The sequence below is a fragment of the Sturnus vulgaris genome, chromosome 36 (genome assembly GCF_052056855.1).
Source record: "Sturnus vulgaris isolate bStuVul1 chromosome 36, bStuVul1.hap1, whole genome shotgun sequence".
NCBI lineage: Eukaryota > Metazoa > Chordata > Aves > Passeriformes > Sturnidae > Sturnus > Sturnus vulgaris.
This window is the reverse complement of record NC_142278.1, coordinates 560,158-583,053: the sequence shown is the minus strand read 5'-3', so window position 1 is coordinate 583,053 and position 22,896 is coordinate 560,158. Positions and strand designations below refer to the sequence as shown.

Below are 22,896 nucleotides of genomic sequence, written 5' to 3'. Positions count from 1 at the left end.
CCACCATCCCGTGTCCCCTCATGTCCCCAAGTGTCCCCATCGCACCTTGTCCTCCTCCCTGACGACGTACTGGGCCACCTTGAAGGAGCTCAGGTACTCGTTCATGTTCTGCACGTCGGCGTCGTCGGTGGCGTCCTGGTTCCGGTCCAGCAGCCGCGCGATGGCCTCGTTGTCGTAGTGGATGACGCTGCTGTCCTCCTCCTTGTTGTCACCTGCGTGTGACACCGAGGGACACGCTGGGACACAGCCACACACGCTCCAACATGGCCCGACGTGGCTTTGTCCCACTCCAACATGGCCCAGCATGGCGTGACGTGGCTTTGTCACATCCCAGACTTTGTCACGCGCTAACGTGGCCCAACGTGATGTGACACGGCTTTGTCACACCCCAGCGTGGCCCAGCATGGCCTGACATGGCTTTGTCATGCTCCAGCATGATGTGACATGGCCTTGTCACACTCCAACATGGCCCAGCACGGCCCAGTCCAGCCCAGCATAGCCCAGCACGGCCCAGTCCAGCCCAGCATAGCCCAGTATAGCCCAGTCCAGCCCAACATGACCCAACACAGCCCAGTCCAGCCCAGCCCACCCCAACATGGCCCAGTCCACCCAGCACGGCACAGTCCAGCCTAACATGGCCCAGTGCAGCCCAACATGGCCCAATCCAGCCCAGCACAGCCCAGTCCAGCCCAGCACAGCCCAGTATGGCCCAGTCCAGCCCAACATGACCCAGTCCACCCCAGCACGACCCAGCCCACCTCAACACGACCCAGTCCAGCCCAGTACAGCCTAGCCCAGCCCAGCACATCCCAGTCCAGCCCAGTATGGCCCAGCCCATCCCAGCACAGCCCAGTATGGCCCAGTCCACCCCAGCACATCCCAGTCCAGCCCAGTATGGCCCAGTCCAGCCCAGCCCAGCCCAGCCCAGTCCAGCCCAGCCCAGCACAACCCAGCCACCTCAACATTGCCCAGTCCAGCCCAGCACAACCCAGCCCACCTCAACACGACCCAGTCCAGCCCAGTATGGCCCAGTCCACCCCAGCACATTGCAGCCCAGCACAACCCAGTCCAGCCCAGTATGGCCCAGCCCAGCACATCCCAGTCCAGCCCAGTACGGCCCAGCCCAGCCCAGCACATCCCAGTCCAGCCCAGTATGGCCCAGCCCACGCCAGTCCAGCCCGGTATGGCCCAGTCCACCCCAGCACATTGCAGCCCAGCACAACCCAGTCCAGCCCAGTATGACCCAGCCCACCCCAGTCCAGCCTGGTATGGCCCAGTCCAGCCCAGTATGGCCCAGTCCAGCCCAGTATGGCCCAGCCCACCCCAGTCCAGCCTGGTATGGCCCAGTCCAGCCCAGTATGGCCCAGTCCACCCCAGCACACCCCAGCCTATCCCACCCCCGTCCCCCCAGGCCTGACCCACCCTCGTTCTCGTCCTTGAAGAGCTCCTCGGTGCCGAACTTGAGGATGTCATCGAGCTCCTGCTTGGACATGGAGCCGGCCTTGGAGCCCAGCCCCGGGCGCACCACCAGGTGTGTGAGCATCATCTTCCTCTTGGCCACCTGCGTGATCCTCTCCTCCACCGAGGCCCGCGTCACAAAGCGGTAAATCATCACCTTGTTGGCCTGGCCGATGCGGTGGGCGCGGCTGAAGGCCTGTGGGGACAAAGGGGACAGGTGAGGGGACACCGTGGGGACATCGTGGGGACACCACAGGGACACCCCAGACACGCATCACGGACATGGGGGGACACCCTGGGCAATGCGGTGGAAGCGGCTGAAGGCCTGTGGGGATGGGGACAGGTGAGAGGACACCGTGGGGACATCGTGGGGACACCCCAAGGACAGGTCAGAGACATGGGGGGACACCCTGGGCAATGCGGTGGGCGTGGCTGAAGGCCTGTGGGGACAAAGGGGACAGGTGTCACCTGTGACATGGGGGCACAACCCAGGTGGGATGGGGGACACACCAGGGACACCGTGGGGGCACCCAATGAACACGTGACACTGGACAGGTGACACGGGACACTGCATGACACTAGACAGGTGAGAGGGTTTTGTACATGTGACACTGGCCAGGTGTTGGTGGGTGACACTGGGGAGGTGACACTGCACAGGTGCCAGGGGATGACACTGCACAGGTGACACTGCACAGGTGCCCGGTCCTGGGGGATGACACTGCACAGGTGACAGTGCACAGGTGACAGTGCACAGGTGACAGTGCACAGGTGACAGTGCCAGGTGCCCACCTGGATGTCGTTGTGGGGGTTCCAGTCCGAGTCGAAGATCACCACCGTGTCGGCCGTTGCCAGGTTGATGCCGAGGCCCCCGGCCCGCGTCGACAGCAGGAAACAGAACTGCTGCGCCCCCGGCGCTGCCCCCCCGGCGTCAGGGCGGGACCAAACACCCCAAAAACACCCCCAAAAACACCCCCAAAACACCCCCAAAAACACCCCAAAAACACCCCAAAAACACCCCCAAAACACCCCAAAAACACCCCCAAAAACATCCCCCACTGCTGCGCCCCCGGCGCTGCCCCCCCGGCGTCAGGGCGAGACCAAACACCCCAAAAACCACCCCAGAAACACCCCAAAACTATCCCCAAAAACACCTGAATTTCCCAGGACACCTGAACTCCCTCTGGGCACCTGTCCCTGTCCCTGTGCCTTGTCCCCCGTCCCTGCTCCTGTCCCCATCCCCACTGTGTCCCTGTCCCCTCTGATGTCCCCTGTGATGTCCCCTGTCCCCATCGCTGTCCCCTGTCCCTACCGTTGAAGCGGTTGATGGCCTCCCCTGCCACAGGGCCCCTGTCCCTGTGTGTCACCTGTCCCTGTGTGTCACCTGTCCCTGTGTGTGTGTCACCTGTCCCTGTCCCCATCGCTGTCCCCTGTCCCCATCCCTGTCCCCATCGCTGTCCCCTGTCCCCATCCCTGTCCCCTATGATGTCCCCTGTGATGTCCCCTGTCCCCATCGCTGTCCCCTGTCCCTACCGTTGAAGCGGTCGATGGCCTCCTGCCGCAGGGCCCCTGTCCCTGTCCCTGTGTGTGTCCCTGTCCCCTGTGATGTCCCCTGTCCCCATCGCTGTCCCCTATCCCCTGTGATGTCCCCATCGCTGTCCCCATCGCTGTCCCCTGTGTGTCCCCTGTCCCTACCGTTGAAGCGGTCGATGGCCTCCCCTGCCGCAGTGCCCCTGTCCCTGTGTGTCACCTGTCCCCATCCCTGTCCCCTGTGATGTCCCCTGTCCCCATCCCTGTCCCCTGTCCCCATCGCTGTCCCCTGTCCCCTGTGATGTCCCCTGTCCCCTGTGATGTCCCCATCGCTGTCCCCTGTGTGTCCCCTGTCCCTACCGTTGAAGCGGTCGATGGCCTCCTGCCGCAGGGCCCCTGTCCCTGTGTGTGTGTCCCTTGTCCCTGTCCCTGTCCCCTGTCCCCGTCCCCTGTCCCCATCCCTGTCCCCTGTGATGTCCCCTGTCCCCTGTGATGTCCCCTGTCCCCTGTGTGTCCCCTGTCCCTACCGTTGAAGCGGTCGATGGCCTCCTGCCGCAGGGCCCCGGTGATGCCGCCATCGATGCGCTCGTACTTGTAGCCCTCGTAGTCCAGGAAATCCTCCAGCAGGTCCAGCATCTTCGTCATCTGCACGGACTGGTCAGACTGGGAGGGACTGGGAGGGACTGGGGAGTCTGTACTGGGCACTGGGACTGGCACTGGTTAAACTGGGAGGGACTGGGGGGCCTCTGCTGGGCACACTGGGGGATTCTCGGGATATTTCTGGGATATTTTGAGATATTTTGGGGTCCCACCTGGGAGAAGATAAGCACCCAGTAGATCTGGGGGTGATTTTGGGATATTTTGGGATATTTTTGGGGTCCCACCTGGGAGAGGATGAGCACCCGGTGGTTCTGTGGGGATTTCAGGGATATTTTGGGATATTTTTGGGATATTTTAGGAATGTTTTTGGGGTCCCACGTGGGAGAGGATGAGCACCCGGTGGCTCTGTGGGGATTTCAGGGGTATTTTGGGATATTTTTGGGATGTTTTTGGGGTGTTTTTGGGGTCCCACCTGGGAGAAGATGAGCACCCGGTGGTTCTGTAAGGATTTCAGGGTATTTTGGGATATTTTTGGGATATTTTTGGGATATTTTAGGAATGTTTTTGGGGCCCCACCTGGGAGAGGATGAGCACCCGGTGGTTCTATGGGGATTTCAGGGGTATTTTGGGATATTTTTGGGATGTTTTTGGGGTGTTTTTGGGGTCCCACCTGGGAGAAGATGAGCACCCGGTGGTTCTGCTCCTTCAGCTTGCGCAGCATCTTCTGCAGCAGCAGCAGCTTCCCCGAGGCCTTGATCAGGGCCCCGCCCTCGTAGGCACCGCTGGGCAGCTTCGGGGACTCCTGGGGACAAGGGACACTGGGATGGCACCACCGGGGACAATGGGGATGGCAGTGTCCTCAATGTCCCCAGTGCCCCCAATGCCACAATATCCCAAATGTCCCCAATCTCCCCAAATCCCCCCTAAATGTCCCCAATGTCCCCAACGCCCCTAACACCCCCGATGTCCCCGTGTCTCCAATGTCCCCCTCAACGTCTCTGAAGTCCCCAACATCCCCAATGTCCCAAATGTCTCCAATGTCCCCCACTGTCCCCCATGTCCCAAATGTCCCTGGTGTTCCCAATATCCTCAATGCCCCCATTGTCCCCAATCTCCCCAATGTCCCCAAACCCCCCCAAATGTCCCCAATGTCCCCAACGCCCATAACATCCCTGATGCCCCTAACACCCCCGATGTCCCCATATCTCCAATGTCCCCCAATGTCCCCAACCCCCTCAACGTCTCTGATGTCCCCAACATCCCCAATGTCCCCAACGCCCCTGATGTCCCCATATCTCCAATGTCCCCCTCAACATCTCCGATGTCCCCAACACCCCCGATGTCCCCATCGCCCCCGATGTCCCCATGTCTCCAATGTCCCCCAGTGTCCCCAACCCCCTCGATGTCCCCGGTGTCCCCAAGTGCCCACCATGGCAGCCACGGGGAACAGGTAGGGGTGGTTGCAGCACTTCTTGAGGTCCATCATGATGTTGAGCAGCGACACCTGGTTCCCCCCGCCCCGCGAGTTCAGCGCCTCGAAGTTCCGCGTCAGGATGTACTTGTAGTACTTCCTGCGGGGACAGCGGTGACACCGGCGGCTCCGGGGGACACCCACGGGGTGGGGGGGGGGGGTGGTGGCAGGGCTGGGGACAGTCCCCACAGAGAGCGGGGGACACGGGGCCTACTTCTGCATGGGGCTGAGCTCCACGCGCACGATGAGCTCGGTCTTGGCCGGCATGTTCTTGAAGACGTCGGCCTTGAGGCGCCGCAGCATGTGGGGACCCAGCAGGTCATGGAGCTTCTTGATCTGATCCTCCTTGGAGATGTCAGCAAACTCCTCCAGGAAACCCTCCAGGTTACTGGGGACACGGGGACAGGGTCAGCGTGGGGACACGGGGACAATGAGGGACACAGGAACCCCTCCAGGTTACTGGGGACACGGGGACAGCGTCAGTGTGGGGACATGGAGGGACACAGGAATCCCTCCAGGTTATTGGGGACACGGGGACAGCATCAGTGTGGGGACACAGGGACACAGGAAACCCTCCAGGTTATTGGGGACACGGGGACAGGGTCAGCGTGGGGACACGGGGACAGGGTCAGCGTGGGGACACGGGGACAGGATCAGTGTGGGGACACGGGGACAGGATCAGTGTGGGGACACGGGGACACAGGAAACCCTCCGGGTTATTGGGGACACGGGGACAGCGTCAGTGTGGGGACACGGGGACAGGGTCAGTGTGGGGACACGGGGACAGGATCAGTGTGGGGACACGGGGACAGGGTCAGCGTGGGGACACGGGGACAGGGTCAGTGTGGGGACACGGGGACAGGATCAGTGTGGGGACACGGGGACAGGGTCAGCGTGGGGACACGGGGACACAGGAATCCCTCCAGGTTACTGGGGACACGGGGACATGGTCAGTGTGGGGACACGGGGACACAGGAATCCCTCCAGGTTACTGGGGACACGGGGACAGCGTCAGTGTGGGGACACGGGGACACAGGAAACCCTCCAGGTTACTGGGGACACGGGGACAGGGTCAGCGTGGGGACACGGGGACACAGGAAACCCTCCAGGTTACTGGGGACACGGGGACAGGGTCAGCGTGGGGACACGGGGACACAGGAAACCCTCCAGGTTACTGGGGACACGGGGACAGGGTCAGGGTGGGGACACGGGGACAGGGTCAGCGTGGGGACACGGGGACAAGGAGGGACACAGGAAACCCTCCAGGTTATTGGGGACACGGGGACAGGGTCAGGGTGGGGACACGGGGACAGGGTCAGCGTGGGGACACGGGGACACAGGAAACCCTCCAGGTTACTGGGGACACGGGGACAGGGTCAGGGTGGGGACACGGGGACAGCGTCAGTGTGGGGACACGGGGACATGGAGGGACAGAAGAGGACAGGAGGGGATGGGATGTTACAGGAGTGAACAGGAGGTGACACAGGTGACACTGAGGTGACCCAGGTAACACACAGGTGACACAGGGGACACACAGGTGAAGCAGAGGACACATAGGGGACACAGGTGACACAGGGGACACACAGGTCACACAGAGGACACACAGGGGACACAGGTGACACAGGGGACACACAGGTGACACACAGGTGACACAGGGGACACACAGGGGACACACTTGAAGCGCTCAGGTGTCAGGAAGTTGAGCAGGTGGAACAGCTCCTCCAGGTTGTTCTGCAGCGGGGTCCCCGTCAGCAGCAGCTTGTGCTCGATCTTGTACCCGTTCAGCACCCGGAAAAACTGCGGGGACACGGAGCTGGCACCCCAAAACACACCTGGGCACCCCAGAACACACTGGGGACACCCCCTGCACACCCCAAAACACACCTGGGCACCCCAGAACACACTGGGGACACCCCCTGCACACCCCAAAACACACCTGGGCACCCCAGAACACACTGGGGACATGGAGCTCGCGTCCCAAAACACACCTGGGCACCCCAGAACACACTGGGGACACCCTGAAACACACCTGGGCACCCCAGAACACACTGGGGACACCCCCTGCACACCCCAAAACACACCTGGGCAGCCCAAAAGCCAGCAGGGACACCCCCGACAGCCCCCTGGGCACCCTCAGACCCCAAAATCAGAGATCCCCATGATCCCCCCACCCAGGGCACTTTCACACCCCTTATCCCCATCCCCGGTTTTTGGGGTGCCCCTATAGCCATGCCCGGGTTTTGGGGTGCCCCCCACACACACCCCCGGGTTTTGGGGTGCCCCCCACCTTGGACTGGTTGTTTTTGAGGCGGTGGGCCTCGTCCACCACCAGGCAGGTACCCAACAACCCCCCACCCCCACCCCCGGGTTTTGGGGTGCCCCTCAGCCCCACCCCCGGGTTTTGGGGTGCCCCTCACACACCCCCCCGGGTTTTGGGGTGCCCCTCACACACACCGCCGGGTTTTGGGGTGCCCCCCACCTTGGACTGGTTGTTTTTGAGGCGGTGGGCCTCGTCCACCACCAGGCAGGCCCAGCGGATGGAGCCCAGCGCGGCCTGGTCGATGGTGATGAGCTCGTAGGACGTGAGCAGCACGTGGAACTTCACCTGAGCCTCGCGCTGGGGGGGCACGGGCAGGGGTCAGCGGGGACCCCCGGCACCCCAAAACATGGTACAGCCCGAAACAGAACCCCCCCAAAACCACAAAACATGGTACAACCCAAAATAGAACCCCCCAAACCACAAAACATGGTACAGCCCAACACAGAACCCCCAAAACCACAAAACATGGTACAACCCAAAACAGAACCCCCAAAACCACAAAACATGGTACAACCCAAAATAGAACCCCCCCCCAAACCATAAAACATGGTACAACCCAAAATAGAACCCCAAAACATGGTACAACCCAACACAGAACCCCCCCAAACCCCAAAACATGGTACAACCCAACACAGAACCCCAAAACTCCCCAGTATGGGATCCGGGGGGGGCAGGGCACCCCCATCCCACCTGAGACCCCAAAATCCACATGTTCAGGTGTCCCCCCTTGTCCCCAGGTGTCCCCCTTTGTCCCCTAAGTGTCCCCCCTTGTCCCCAGGTGTCCCCCTTTGTCTCCCACGTGTCCTCCCTTGTCACCCAGGTGTCCCCACCTTGTCCCCCAGGTGCCATCCCCTTGTCCCCACCTTGTCCCCTCTTGTTCCCTAAGTGTCCCCCATGTCCCCCAGGTGCCTCTCCTTGTCCCCTAAGTGTCTCCCCTTGTCCCCTAAGTGTACCCCCTTGTCCCCCAGGTGTCCCCCATGTCCCCCAGGTGTCCCCCCCCTTGTCCCCCAGGTGCCATCCCCTTGTCCCCCAGGTGTCCCCCCTTGTCCCCCAGGTGTCCCCTGCCCCCTCACCTTCATCTTGAAGGCCTTCTTGCCGCCCTTCATGGCGTTGTCATCGAAGGAGAACTCGTTCTCGCGGATGATGGCCCTGCTGTCCTTGTCGCCGGTGTAGGTGACAACGTAGAAGGCCGGGGCCCACATCTGGAACTCGCGCTCCCAGTTGATGATGGTGGAGAGCGGGGCACTGACGAGGAACGGGCCCTTGGTGTGGCCCTGGGGGACAGCGCGTCACAGGGGGACAGGGGACACCCCGGGGACAGCCTGGGGACACCCTGGGGACACCCTGGGGACAGCCTGGGGACACTGTGTCACACGGGGACAGCCTGGGGACAGCCCGGGGACACCCTGGGGACACCCTGGGGACAGCCTGGGGACACTGTGTCACACGGGGACAGCCTGGGGACAGCCCGGGGACACCCTGGGGACACTGAGTCACTCAGCCCTGGGGGACAGGGCGTCACAGGGGGACAGGGGACACCCCGGGGACAGCCTGGGGACACTGAGTCACACGGGGACAGCCCGGGGACAGCCTGGGGACACTGTGTCACACAGCCCTGGGGGACAGCGCGTCACAGGGGGACAGGGGACACCCCGGGGACAGCCTGGGGACACCCTGGGGACAGCCTGGGGACACTGTGTCACACGGGGACAGCCTGGGGACAGCCCGGGGACACCCTGGGAACACCCTGGGGACACTGTGTCACACGGGGACAGCCTGGGGACAGCCTGGGGACACCCTGGGGACACTGTGTCACACGGGGACAGCCTGGGGACAGCCCGGGGACACCCTGGGGACAGCCTGGGGACACTGTGTCACACGGGGACAGCCTGGGGACAGCCTGGGGACAGCCTGGGGACACTGAGTCACACGGGGACAGCCTGGGGACAGCCTGGGGACACTGTGTCACACGGGGACACCCCGGGGACACCCCGGGGACAGCCTGGGGACACTGAGTCACACGGGGACAGCCTGGGGACAGCCCGGGGACAGCCTGGGGACAGCCTGGGGACACTGTGTCACACGGGGACAGCCTGGGGACAGCCCGGGGACAGCCTGGGGACAGCCTGGGGACAGCCTGGGGACAGCCCGGGGACAGCCTGGGGACAGCCTGGGGACACTGTGTCACACGGGGACACCCCGGGGACAGCCTGGGGACAGCCCGGGGACACTGTGTCACACGGGGACACCCTGGGGACACCCTGGGGACACCCTGGGACAGCCTGGGGACAGTGTGTCACACAGGGACAGCCATGGAGGTGGCCCTGGGGGGGACAGTGTGGGACAGGACCTTGGGAACCTTGGGGACAGGGGACAAGTGTGTGACAACAAGGGACCAGGCAGGTGACCCCATAAAGCTGGTGACCCCAGTGACCATGTGGGGGGTGACCCCAGGCCCCTGTAGGTGACCCCAGTGACCAGACAGGTGCCCCCAGCCCCACCCAGGTGCCCTGACAGGTACCCTCAGCCCCACCCAGGTGTCTCTATGGGTGCCCCCTGCCCCACCCAGGTGCCACTGTGGGTGCCCCCAGCCCCACAGAGGTATCCCGAGACCCCTCTGGGTGCCCTCAGCCCCACCCAGGTGTCTCTGTGGGTGCCCCCAGGCTCACCCAGGTGCCCTGACAGGTGCCCCCGGCCCCATGCAGGTGCCCCTGTGGGTGCCCCCAGCCCCATAGAGGTATCCCGAGATCCCTCTGGGTGCCCCCAGCTCCAGGCAGGCGTCCCTGTGGGTGCCCCCAGACCCACCCAGGTGTCCCCAGCTCCAGGCAGGTGCCCCCAGCCCCAGGCAGGTGCCCCCAGCCCCACCCAGGTGTCCCTGTGAGTGCCCCCAGCCCCAGGCAGGTGCCCCCAGCCCCAGCCAGGTGTCCCTGTGGGTGCCCCCAGCCCCACCCAGGTGTCCCTGTGAGTGTCCCCAGCCCCAGGCAGGTGGCCCGCGGGTGCCCCAGGCAGGTGGCCCGCGGGTGCCCCAGGCTCACCTCCTTGTAGAGCGAGTAGAGGAAGACGATGGTCTGGATGGTTTTGCCCAGCCCCATCTCGTCGGCCAGGATGGTGTCGGTGCTCTGGGCCCACGAGAAGCGCAGCCAATTGAGCCCCTCCAGCTGGTACAGGTGCAGCGTCCCACCTGTGGCCGTGATGAAGCGCGGCTGCGTCTCGTACTTCACCGTGGGCTGCGGGGACAGGGGCGTCACCACACGGGGACACGGCACCCCCACATCACCCGGGGGGTGGGAACCATGTGGGGGTGTCAGGGGGATCCGGTTTGGGGGGATTCAGGTGTTCAGGGCACCCCAAAAAACACCAGGGGGGTGGGAACCATGTGGGGGTGTCAGGGAGATCGGGTTTGGGGGCATTCAGGTGTTCAGGGCACCCCCAAATCAGTCGGGGGATGGGAACCATGTGGGGGTGTCAGGGAGATCGGGTTTGGGGGGATTCAGGTGTTCAGGGCACCCCAAAATCACCAGGGGGGTGGGAAGAATGTGGGGGTGTCACAGGGCTCGGGTTTGGGGGGATTCAGGTGTTCAGGGCACCTCCAAATCAGCCGGGGGGTGGGAAGGATGTGGGGGTGTTGGGGAGCTCAGGTGGGCTCAGGTGTGTCAGGGGAGAATCAGATTTGGGGGGATTCAGGTGCCCAGGTTTGAGTTCCCCCAGGTTTTGGGGATGCCCCCAGGTTTGGGGTGCCCAGGTTTTGGGGTCCCCCCAGGTTTGGGGACACTCACGTCGTTGGTGGGGGACTCGGGGGGTCCCTCCCCCGGCGTCTCCTTTTTCTTCTTCTTGTAACGCCGGGGCTGGGCCGGGTCCTCCCCCATGAACACCTCCCTGGGGACAGCGGGGGACACCAGGGGGACATGAGGGGACACCCGGAGTGTTTCCAGTGTCCCCCGTGTTCTGATGTCCCCAACATCCCCCATGTCCCCAGTCTCCCCACATTCCTCACCGGTGTCTCCAGTATGCACATCCCTGTACACCCCAGTGTCCCCAGTGTCCCCAATGCCCCAATGTCCCCAATGTCCCCATGTCCCCAGTGTCCCCAGTGTCCCCAATGTCCCCATGTCCCCAGTGTCCCCATGTCCCCGGTGTCCCCAGTGTCCCTCACCGGTGTTTCCAGTATGCCCATCCCTGTACACCCCAATGTCCCCAATGTCCCCAGTGTCCCCAGTGTCCCCGGTGTCCCCATGTCCCCAATGTCCCCAATGTCCCCATGTCCCCGGTGTCCCCATGTCCCCAATGTCCCCAATGTCCCCGGTGTCCCCAGTGTCCCCAGTGTCCCCATGTCCCCAGTGTCCCCAGTGTCCCTCACCGGTGTTTCCAGTATGCCAGTTTGTGCAGGTCGTAGTCGGGGATGGGCATCTCGTCCTCCTCCCAGGTGGCCTGGTCGTAGGGCAGGTCCCGCCACTTCACCAGGTAGTGGTACTGCCCCTTCCGGTCCACGCTGCGCGGCACCGCGTCACCCGGGGCACCGCGGGGACACCCGGGGACAGCGGGGACACCCCGGGACAGCCAGGGACAGCGGGGACACCCGGGGACACCGCGGGGACACCCCGGGACAGCGGGGACACCCCGAGACAGCCAGGGACAGCGGGGACACCCGGGGACAGCGGGGACACCCCGGGCATGGGGACAGCCAGGGACACCCAGGGACAGCGGGGACACCCAGGAACATCCAGGGGCACGGGGACATCAGGGACACCCCGGGCATAGGGACATCCAGGGACAGCCAGGGACACCACGGGGACAGCCAGGGACAGCGGGGACACCCCGGGCATGGGGACATCAGGGACACCCCGGGCATGGGGACACCCAAGGACATCCGGGGGCACAGCGTCACCCGGGACACCACGGAGACAGTGACGTCACCCAGGGACAGCAGGGACAACGGGGACCCAAGGGCAGTGGGGGACAACGCGGGGCACCCAGGGGACAACAAAGGGACACCGGGCACCCAAGGGGACACAGAGGACAAGTGGCACCGTGGGGACATCAGGCACGCAGGGGACAAAGGAACAGCGGTGACACCGGGCACTCAGGGATGTGTGGCACCCATGGGTGACACAGGGGTCACACGGGGACAGGGACACGTGGACAGGACACGGGGACACGGAGGGGACACAGGTGAGGACACAGAATGAGGCCACTTGGGGACAGGGTCACACACAGAGGTGACAGGGGGTCACCTGGGGACAGGGAGGGGACAAAGGGTCACACACAGGTGACACTCGGGGGTCACCCGGGGACAGGGAGGGCACAAAGGGTCACACACAGGTGACACGGGGTCACCTGGGGACAGGGAGGGCACAAAGGGTCACACACAGGTGACACGGGGTCACCTGGGGACAGGGAGGGGACAAAGGGTCACACACAGGTGACACTCGGGGGTCACCTGGGGACAGGGACACACGGACAGGACACAAGGTCACGTGGGGACACGGAGAGGACATGGGGACACTCGGGGTGCCACCAGTGTCCCCACAGGTGCCACCAATGTCCCCAAACGCCTCCCTCGGCCACTCCCCTTGGTCACCCCGCTGTCCCCACATCCTCTGGGGATTTGGGGGTCCCTGGGGATTCTGGGGTGTCCCTGTGGATTCTGGGGTGTCCCTGTTAATTTCGGGGTCCCCCTGTGGATTCTGGGGTTCCCCCGTGGATTTGGGGGTGGATTTGGGGGTCCCCCCGTGGATTCGGGGGTGGATTTGGGGGTGTCCCCGTGGATTTGGGGGTGGATTTGGGGGTCCCCCCATGGATTCGGGGGTGGATTTGGGGGTCCCCCCCGTGGATTTGGGGGTGGATTCCGGGGTGTCCCCGTGGATATGGGGGTGGATTTGGGGGTCACCCCGTGGATTCGGGGGTGGATTTGGGGGTCCCCCCGTGGATTCGGGGTGCCCACCTGTGGTTGATGATGCGGTGCACCGTCATCCACTCGGGTTTGATGCCGTAGCGGTAGAATCGCTCCTCCATCCCCCCAAAAAGGGGGTCCCCCCCTGCCCCCCTCTTCTCACTCTTGGGGTCGTCGTCCCCGGAGCCGTAATCCAGGGGAGGGGGCTCGTCCATGTCGTTCTTCCGTTGGTAGTTCCGGTACATCACCAGGTGGAAGATCTCCAGCTGCACCCCAAAGGCAGAGGGAGGAGCCCCAAAGTTAGAGGGGATCACCCCAAAATCAGACAAAGCATCCCAAAGGCAGAGGGGATCACCCCAAAGTTAGAGGGGGTCACCCCAAAGTTAGAGGGGGTCACCCCAAAATCAGACAAACCATCCCAAAGTTAGAGGGGATCACCCCAAAGTTAGAGGGGATCACCCCAAAATAAGAGCACCCCAAAGGCAGAGGGAGGAGCCCCAAAGTTAGAGGGGATCACCCCAAAGTTAGAGGGGATCACCCCAAAATCAGACAGAGCATCCCAAAGTTAGAGGGGATCACCCCAAAGTTAGAGGGGGTCACCCCAAAATCAGACAGAGCACCCCAAAGGCAGAGGGAAGACCCCAAAATTAGAGGGGATCACCCCGAAATTAGAGGGGATCACCCCAAAATCAGACAGAGCATCCCAAAGTTAGAGGGGATCACCCCAAAGTTAGCGGGGGTCACCCCAAAATCAGACAGAGCACCCCAAAGGCAGAGGGAAGACCCCAAAATTAGAGGGGATCACCCCGAAATTAGAGGGGATCACCCCAAAATCAGACAGAGCATCCCAAAGTTAAGAGGGCATCACCCCAAAGTTAAAGAGAATCACCCCCAAATTAGACAGAGCATCCCAAAGTTAAGAGGGAAGACCCCAGAGTTAGAGGGGATCACCCCAAATATAGAGGGGACCACCTCAAAATCAGACAGAGCATCCCAAAGGCAGAGGGGGCATCCCAAAGTTAGAAGAGATCACCTCAAAATTAGAGGGGATCACCCCAAAATTAGACAGAGCATCCCGAACTCAGAAGGGGCATGCCAAAATTAAAGGGAGTCACCCCGAAATTAGAGGAGAACACCCCAAAGTTAAACGAGGCCACCCCAAAATCAGAAGGGGCATCTCAAAATTAAAGCAGGCATCCCCAATTTCTGTGTCCTCCCCCAGATTTTGGGGTCTCCCCGATATTTTGGGGTCCCCCAGGTGTTGGGGGGGGGCCGTACCTGCAGCTCCTTGATCCAGGAGCAGTGCCCAGCCCCACCCACCCTGAGCCCCTCCAGGTTTCCAGGTGTCCCCCCCATAGTCTGGGGTGTTTCCCCAGGTTTTTGGGGGTCTCCCCGATATTTTGGGGTGCCCCCGGCCATACCTGCAGCTCCTTGATCCAGGAGCAGTGCCAGTAGGAGAGCCCCACCCACTTGACGAAGAACTCTCGCTCGGATCGGCCCTGCAGGGCCTGGGGGGGCCCCTCCTGGGCCTGGGGGGTCCCGGGGGGCGCCACGGGGGCGGGGGGCTCCCCCCAGCGCCAGTACAGGATCTTCTGTACCCGCCCCTTCAGCACCGGGCACTGCGGGGACACCGGGGACGTTGGGGACATCGGGGACACCGAGGGGATGGGGGGCAGGGTTGTGCCCCGAGAGGGGGGGGGGGGGTCCCGTGCTGTCCCCATGTGGCCTCAGTGTCCCCTCCATGTCCCATTTTGTCCCCATGTCGCCATGTCCCCTTATGACCCCATATCCCTATGCCACATGTGCCCCCCATGTCCCTTCATGCTCCCCTTATTGCACCGTGTCCCCATATCCCTACAGTGTCCCCATGTCCCCATTCCCCCTTACATCCCTGTGTCCCCCGCTGTCCCCATGTCTCCCCATACCCCTCCATGTCCCCATGTCCCACTGCCCCCATATCCCCCCATATCCCCATAACCCCCATATCCCCATACACCCCCATATCCCCGTGTCCCTCCATGTCCCCATATCCCCATACCTCCCCATATCCCTGTGTTCCTCCATGTCCCCATATCCCCCCATGTCCCCATATCACTCATATCCCCCCCGCTGTCCCTGTGTCCCCATATCCCCCCCATATCCCCACTGTCCCCGTGTCCCCCCATGTCCCCATACCCCCCGGGTCCCCATATCCCCGCTGTCCCTGTGTACCCATATCCCCATACTCCCCATATCTCCCCCGTGTCCCCATATCCCCCCCATATCTCCTCCGTGTCCCCATAACCCCCTCATATCCCCGCTGTCCCCATATCCCCATAACCCCCCCACATCCCCGCTGTCCCCCCCGTGTCCCCATATCCCCATAACCCCCACATCCCCCCCGTGTCCCCATATCCCCCCACATCCCCGCTGTCCCCACCGTGTCCCCATATCCCCGCTGTCCCCATATCCCCATATCCCCCCACATCCCCGCTGTCCCCACCGTGTCCCCATATCCCCATATCCCCCCACATCCCCGCTGTCCCCATACCCCCCCACATCCCTGCTGTCCCCCCCGTGTCCCCATATCCCCCCACATCCCCGCTGTCCCCCCGCTGTCCCCCCCGTGTCCCCCGGCCGTACCGTGCAGCGGGGACAGAGCCACTCTCCGTTGGGGACCTCGGGCAGGGGCGGGTTCAGGCAGTGGATGTGGTACGAGGACACGCAGGCGTCGCAGCACAGCAGCTCCCCGCCGTCCTTGCACACCCGGCAGTACTCCATGTGGTCATCTTCCTCCTCCTTCTCGCCCTCCTCCTCCTCCTCTTCCTCCTCCTCCTCCTCCTCCTTCGCCTCCCACTGCACCCCCTCCTTCTCCTGGGGATGGTTCGGGGTCAGCGGCAGCGGGGTGACCCCGGAACCGCCCCATAGGGGTGGGCAAAACTCCAGGGGATGGACCCAAAACAGAGCCCAAAACTCCAGGGGATGGCCCCAAAACAGAGCCCAAACCTCCAGGGGATGGCCCCAAAACAGACCCCAAAACTCCAGGGGATGGCCCCAAAATAGAGCCCAAACCTCCAGGGAACGGCCCTAAAACACCCACAGGGACATCCAGAACTCCAAGGAATGGCCCCAAAACAGGTCAGGATGCCCCTAAATCCCCTCAGGCTCCCCCAGAGCCCCCCGACCCCATCCCAATCCCCCCAGGATGTCCCCAAACCCCATCCCAGTGCCCCCAGGATGTCCCCAAACCCCATCCCAGTCCCCCCAGGATGTCCCCAAACCCCATCCCAGTCCCCTCAATCCCCTCAGGATGTCCCCAGTCCCCATCCCAATGCCTCCAGGATGTCCCCAAACCGCATCCCAGTCCCTCCCAGTGCCCCCAGAGCCCATCCCAGTGCCCCCAGGATGTCCCCAAACCCCATCCCAGTCCCTCCCAGTCCCTCCCAGTGCCCCCAGTGCCGCAGCTCACGCAGTGGGGGCAGCTCCAGCGGCCCTCGGGGGCGCGGTCCAGCTCGGGGTCCAGGCACACCAGGTGATAGGCTCGGGGACAGGTGTCACACAGGATGATCTCCCCGCCCTGCTGGCACACCTCGCAGTAGTCCTGGTGGTCCGTCTCGTAGCCATCGCCCTCCTCCTCCGGGCCAGGCCCTGCGGGGGTGGTGGCACCGCTGTCACCTCTGTCACCGCTGTCACTGCGCCCGCAGGGGGCTCAGAGAGCGTGGGGGACAATGGGGACACTGGGGACAGGGGGATGTGGGCACTGAGGATAGGGGATGGGGACACTGGGGATGGGGACGTGGGGACACTGGGGGTGAGGACACTGGAGACAGGGACGGGGACACGGGGACACTGGGGATGGGGACAGTGGGGACAGGGATGAGGACACTGGGGACACTGGGGATGGGGACAGGGAGGTGAGGGGATGGGGACACTGGGGGGGCTGAAGGGCACTGGGGACACAGGGGTGAGGGGATGGGGACATGGGGAAACTGGGAACAGGGATGGGGACACAGGGACATGGCTGGGGACATGGGGACAGGGTTGGGGACACGGGAGCAAGTCTGGGGACATGCAACAGGGCTGGGGACAGAGCTGGGGACACACGGACAGGGACACAGGGACATGGCTGCACCCCTCAGAGAACACCAGGGGCCAGGGACCCCCCCAGTGGCCACCACCACTGGGGTGGACACAGGGACAAGACAGCGGTCCCCGCTCAGAGGGGACACCCGTGGGGGTTTGGGGACCCCGGGTGACACCTTGGGGACACTTGGGGTGTCTCACCGTGCGCGGGCGCCGCGCCCGTCCCCACGGGGCCGCGCTCCCGGCCCGGGCCGGCGCCGGGGGCTGCAAGGAGAGACGGGAGGAGGGGGAGGGGACACGGGGACGTCACCCGGCCGTCCCCATCGCCCAGGGGAGGGTGGCGGTGGTGGTGGCACGCGGGGACACTTTTTGGGGACATTTAGGGACGCTCACCTTTCTTCTTCTTGCGCCCGGGGCGGCCCCGTTTGAGTTTCTTGAGGCGCGTGGTGGGGTCGGGGCGGGGCGTGGCCCCCAGCACCCCGGGGCTCTCGGCGTCCGACTCCTCCTCGGCCTCCCCGGCGTCCTCGCTCTGCAGGGGACATTGGGGACATTGGGGACATCCAGGGGATTGGGGAGAGTGGGGACATCCAGGGGATTGGGGACATTGGGGACAGTGGGGATATCCAAGGGATAACAGATGTGGGGACATTGGGGACAGCAGGGACAAGTGTCCCATCCCGTGTGTCCATCCTCAGTGTTCCTGTCCCTGGGTGTCCTCACCCCCAGTGCTCCCAGTGCCCCATGTCCCTGTCCCCCAGTGTCCCCATTCCCCCCTGCCCTGTTCCCCAGTGCTCCCAGTGCTCCCAGTGCCCTGCAGGGGGGACTCACCGAGCTGCTCTTCTTGCGTTTGCCTCCCAGTACTCCCAGTTTGATCTTGAGCGGGGCCATTTTCCTGCCCTTCATCTTCCTCTTCAGCTCGGGCACCCTCGGGCTCTTGCTGCGCTTCTTGTGCCCGGGGCCTGGGGGGCACGGGGGGTCAGGGACCCCCAAATCATCCCAGGGAGACCCAAATCACCCCAGGGACCCCCAAATCACCCCAAGAATCCCCAAACCACCCCAGGGACCCCCAAACCACCCCAGGGAGCCCCAAATCATCCCAGGGACCCCCAAACCATCCCAGGAACACCCAAATCCCCCAGGTACTTCCAAACTCCCACAGGGACCCCCAAAATCACACAGTGACTCCCAAACCCCCCCCAGTGACCCCTCAACTCCCCCCCTCCAAAATCTCTCAGGATCCTCCTCCAAACCCTCCCCAAACTCCCCCAGCGACCCCCAAACCCACAAAAATCCAACAACCCACAGGACACCCCAGAAGGTGTTACCCCCCAAATAAAACCCAACCCCCCCCGAGGGTGGGGAGGGGTCCCAACCTTTGCCCTCCTTGGTCTTGGCCTTGCGCAGGGGCGGGGGCGGAGCCTCGGGGGCCACGGCGGCCACGGCAGCCGACACCTGCTCGGCCACTGCGGCCGCTGCGGCTGCTGCAGCCGCGGCCACGGCGGCGGCCGAGCCCTTGAAGGGATTGTTGGCGCTGAACTCCCTCCACTTGGCCCCCAGGATGGTCATCATCTTGGACATGGGGATTTTGGGGTTCTTCTTGGCGATCAGGGGCCTGTAGAAGCAAAAAGGGGGGGGGGGGAAGGTGGGATGGGAGTTCAAAGGTTCAAAGGGGGAGGTTCGGGATGCGCTGTGGGGTGGTGGGGTCAGTGGGGAGAGAAGAGCTCTGGGCCTTTGGTGGTCACAGAGTGTGCTGGGATGGCCCAGGGGTCACTGAGGATCCCGGGATGGCCCAGGGGTCACTGAGGATCCCCGGGGTCACTGGGGATCCCGGGATGGCCCAGGGGTCACTGAGGATCCCCGGGGTCACTGAGGATCCCGGGATGGCCCAGGGGTCACTGAGGATCCCCGGGGTCACTCAGGATCCTCCCAAAACTCTGAGGTGTCTCCTTGCAGCCAGAGGGACCCTCAGGACCCCCCAAACACCCATAGGGACCCTCAGGACATCCAGGGTGCCCCCCGAACACCCATAGGGACCCTCAGAACCCCTGAGGTGCCCCCTAAACACTCAGAGGGACCCTCCAGGACCCCCCAGACACCCAGAGGGACCCCCCCAGGGGTGCCCCCAGCCCCACCTCATGAACTGGCTGAAGGCCTTGTAGTTGGTGAGGGTGTGATAATCCTCCTCGGTGAACACGTGGTCAACGTCCTCCAGCCCCCAGGCCCCCAGCAGCTGCGCCGAGGATTTCTGCTCCACCGCCTGCTGGGGACACGGGGGACACGGGGGACACCAGGGGGACATGGGAGGACACCAGGGGGACACAGGGACACCAGAGGGACACAGGGACACCAGGGGGACACAGGGACACCAGAGGGACATGAGAGAACACCAGGGGGACACAGGGACACCAGAGGGACACAGGGACACCAGAGAGACATGAGAGGACACCAGGAGGACACCAGAGGGCGACACCAGGACAGGGAACAGGGACAGAGAGGAGGAGAAGCAAACACGTCACCTGTCGGGACACCTGTAGGTGCCAACGTGGGTGATGGGACCCCCAAGAGGACCAGAGGGGAAATGGGACCCCCATGGATACCCCAAAGGGTTTTGGGATCACCACAGGGACCTGCACAGTGATGGGAGCCCCATGGGCACCTACATAGGTGATAGAACCCCCCCATGGGACCCCACACAGTGACAGAACCCCCTCCCAGAGGTGCTGGGACCCCCCCAGGACCCCACACAGGTGTCAGGACCCCCATGGGGACCCCACACAGTGACAGAACCCCCCAAAGGTGCTGGGACCCCCATGGGGACCCCACACAGTGACAGAACCCCCCCCAGCTGTCAGGACCCCACAGAACCCCCAGTTCCCTGCACAGGACAGAAATGGGGGGAGCCCCCAGTGCCCCCCACCCCGGGGTGACCCCCCTTGGCCGCACCTTGACCTTCTGCCCCCCCTCATCATCGGCCTTTTTCCTCCTCTTGGTTTTCTTCTCCTTCTTCTCGCGGTGCTTCCGCCGCCGCTTCCGCGTGGCCCCGCCCGAGTCGCTGCCGCCGCTCTCCGACTTCTCCCGGTACTCCTCGCGTGGGTAATCATCCCGTTCTGATTCCAGCTCATCCTCGCTCACCTGGGGCACCCCAAAAACCCCCCAAAACCTGTCAGCGACCCTGAGACACCTGAGCCACACCAGGAACCCCTGAGCCACACCAGGACCCCCCATGCTGGTACTCCTCATGCGGGGTCTTGTCCTGTTCTGATGCCAGCTCATCCTCATCACCTGGGGTACCCAAAACACCCCAAAAACACTCCAAAAACAGCCCAAAAACACCCCAAAACCTGTCAGCGACCCTGAGACACCTGAGCCACACCAGGATCCTGTCACCTGTCCCTAAGGGCCTGTCACCTGTCCCCAGACCCTGTCATCCATCCCCAGATACCATCACTGTCCCTAGACCCTGTCACCTGTCCCTGATCCTGTCACCTGTCCCTGTCACCTGTTCCTGACCCCATCCATTGTCCTTAGCCCCTGTCACCTGTCCCTGACCCTGTCACCTGTCCCTGTCACCTGTTCCTGACCCCATCCATTGTCCCCAGCCTCTGTCACCTGTCCCTGACCCTGTCACCTGTCCCTGACCCTGTCACCTGTCCCCCCAGCAGGTCCCAGGGCACAGCCAGGAGCACTCACCAGTTTTTTCCTTTTCCGGGGTTTCCCGGGTTTGTTTTCCTTCTGTTTCCGGGGGCCCCTTTTCTTCTTCTTCACCCCCAGGGCCCCCTCGAGGCCCCGCAGCAGCTCCTCGTCACCATCTGTGGGGACACGGTGACATCAGCCATGGCACAGGGACAGCGTGGGGACAGGGATGGGGATGGGGACAGCATGGGGACAGGGACAGGAGGGGGACAGGGACAGGAGGGGGACAGGGGCAAGGTGGGGACAGGGTGACATCAGCCATGGGACAGGGACAGCATGGGGACAGGGATGGGGACAGGATGGGGACAGGGAGACATCAGCCATAGGACAGGGACAGGATGGGGACAGGGATGGGGACAAGGATAGGGACAAGGATGGGGACAGCATGGAGACAGAGATGGGGACAGGGGCAAGATGGGGACAGGGTGACATCAGCCATGGGACAAGGACAGGATGGGGACAGCATGGAGACAAGATGGAGACAGAGATGGGGACAGGGACAGGAACAGGACAGAGATGGGGACAGGATGGGGACAGCTGTGCCACAGCTCCTCCACGGCCACCATGATGGTGACACACAGCAAGACAGGGGACAGGTGACCCTGTTAAAGTCCCTGGATGGTGACACACACACAGACAGGTGACAGGGACGCTGAGATCCCTTTGGTGGCCCGAGGGTGACAGGGACGTGCCAGTACCCCCTTCCAAAAAGGGACAGGACCCCTCAGAGCCCCGGTGACCTTTTAACCCCTTTTTTCACCCCAAACCAACTGACCCTCGGTTGGATCGACTGCAGCAGGAATATTTGGGACAAACCCCAACTTTTTGGGCAAACTGAAAGAAAATAAAAGCAGCAGCCACAGCCCGAGGCCTCTCCACCAATGGAACCAGCAACACCCACTCCCACCAGGAAAAAAAAAAAGGAAAAACCACGGGAATTTGGGGTATTTTTACTGGAGTCTGTTTCCCCCATGTTTTGGGGTGAAATGATTGGATTTAGGGATATTTGGGATCTTTTATTCCACTGGAAATCCAACACCCCCACAGCGGGATTTTCAGTGGATGTGGAGCTTCCAACCCCACTGTGACTCCTCCCTGTTTTCCCACGAGAAAATTCCTTTTTCCTCCTTTTTATTCCCAAAACAACGAGGCATCAACTGCTCAGAGGGGGACAGCTCTCACCGTGGGGACAGTGGTGTCACTGTGACAGTGACCACACACTGGTGACAGTGACAAAACACCGGTGACAGTGACCACACACTGGTGACAGTGACAGTGACCACACGCTGGTGACAGTGACCGTGACCACACGCTGGTGACAATGACAGTGACCAAACACCGGTATCACTGTGACAATGACCAAGCACTGGTGACACCGTGACAGTGACCAAATGATGGCAGAGGATTTCCCAGCCACTGGGCCCAGGGGACAGCGGTGTCACCGTGACAGTGACTGATGGATGGCAGAGGATTCTCTGACCCTCACATGGGGACAGCGGTGTCACCGTGACAGTGATCAAATGATGGCACAGCATTCCCCAACCCTCACTCTGGGGACAGCAGTGTCACCATGAGGGTGACACTCGCACTGCCAGCAGAGGATTCCCAGCCCCTCACATGGGGACAGCAGTGTCACCATGAGGGTGACACTCTCACTGCCAGCAGAGGATTCCCCAGCCCCTCACATGGGGACAGCAGTGTCACCAATGCCAGCAGAGCAGAGGATTCCCAGCCCCTCACATGGGGACAGCAGTGTCACCAATGCCAGCAGAGGATTCCTCCAACCCCTCACATGGGGACAGCAGTGTCACCAATGCCAGCAGAGGATTCCCAGCCCCTCACATGGGGACAGCAGTGTCACCAATGCCAGCAGAG

The 22,896-nt window shown here is 63.0% G+C and overlaps 1 protein-coding gene across 7 annotated transcripts in view; it reads right to left on the bottom strand.

Moving 5' to 3' along the window:
• The window catches only part of CHD3 (chromodomain helicase DNA binding protein 3), a 43,852-nt gene that overhangs the window by 13,817 nt on the left and 7,139 nt on the right, over window positions 1–22,896 (bottom strand). For 6 of the 7 annotated variants that reach the window (XM_088155279.1, XM_088155276.1, XM_088155277.1 and 3 more), the window contains exons 2-25: window positions 21,019–21,137; window positions 20,272–20,460; window positions 19,461–19,585; window positions 18,702–18,940; window positions 18,157–18,287; window positions 17,722–17,857; window positions 17,530–17,592; window positions 16,715–16,893; window positions 15,889–16,119; window positions 14,688–14,885; window positions 13,318–13,532; window positions 11,734–11,865; window positions 11,153–11,252; window positions 10,412–10,603; window positions 8,450–8,650; window positions 7,536–7,673; window positions 6,732–6,853; window positions 5,271–5,444; window positions 5,015–5,156; window positions 4,256–4,387; window positions 3,513–3,630; window positions 2,248–2,372; window positions 1,423–1,654; window positions 46–212 (exon numbers count right to left, since the gene is read on the bottom strand). In XM_088155279.1, coding sequence (XP_088011405.1) covers window positions 46–212; window positions 1,423–1,654; window positions 2,248–2,372; window positions 3,513–3,630; window positions 4,256–4,387; window positions 5,015–5,156; window positions 5,271–5,444; window positions 6,732–6,853; window positions 7,536–7,673; window positions 8,450–8,650; window positions 10,412–10,603; window positions 11,153–11,252; window positions 11,734–11,865; window positions 13,318–13,532; window positions 14,688–14,885; window positions 15,889–16,119; window positions 16,715–16,893; window positions 17,530–17,592; window positions 17,722–17,857; window positions 18,157–18,287; window positions 18,702–18,940; window positions 19,461–19,585; window positions 20,272–20,460; window positions 21,019–21,137 — 3,800 coding nt within the window. The remainder of the gene's footprint in view (window positions 1–45; window positions 213–1,422; window positions 1,655–2,247; window positions 2,373–3,512; window positions 3,631–4,255; window positions 4,388–5,014; window positions 5,157–5,270; window positions 5,445–6,731; window positions 6,854–7,535; window positions 7,674–8,449; window positions 8,651–10,411; window positions 10,604–11,152; window positions 11,253–11,733; window positions 11,866–13,317; window positions 13,533–14,687; window positions 14,886–15,888; window positions 16,120–16,714; window positions 16,894–17,529; window positions 17,593–17,721; window positions 17,858–18,156; window positions 18,288–18,701; window positions 18,941–19,460; window positions 19,586–20,271; window positions 20,461–21,018; window positions 21,138–22,896) is intronic. The other variant, XM_088155278.1, reaches the window with a different exon arrangement.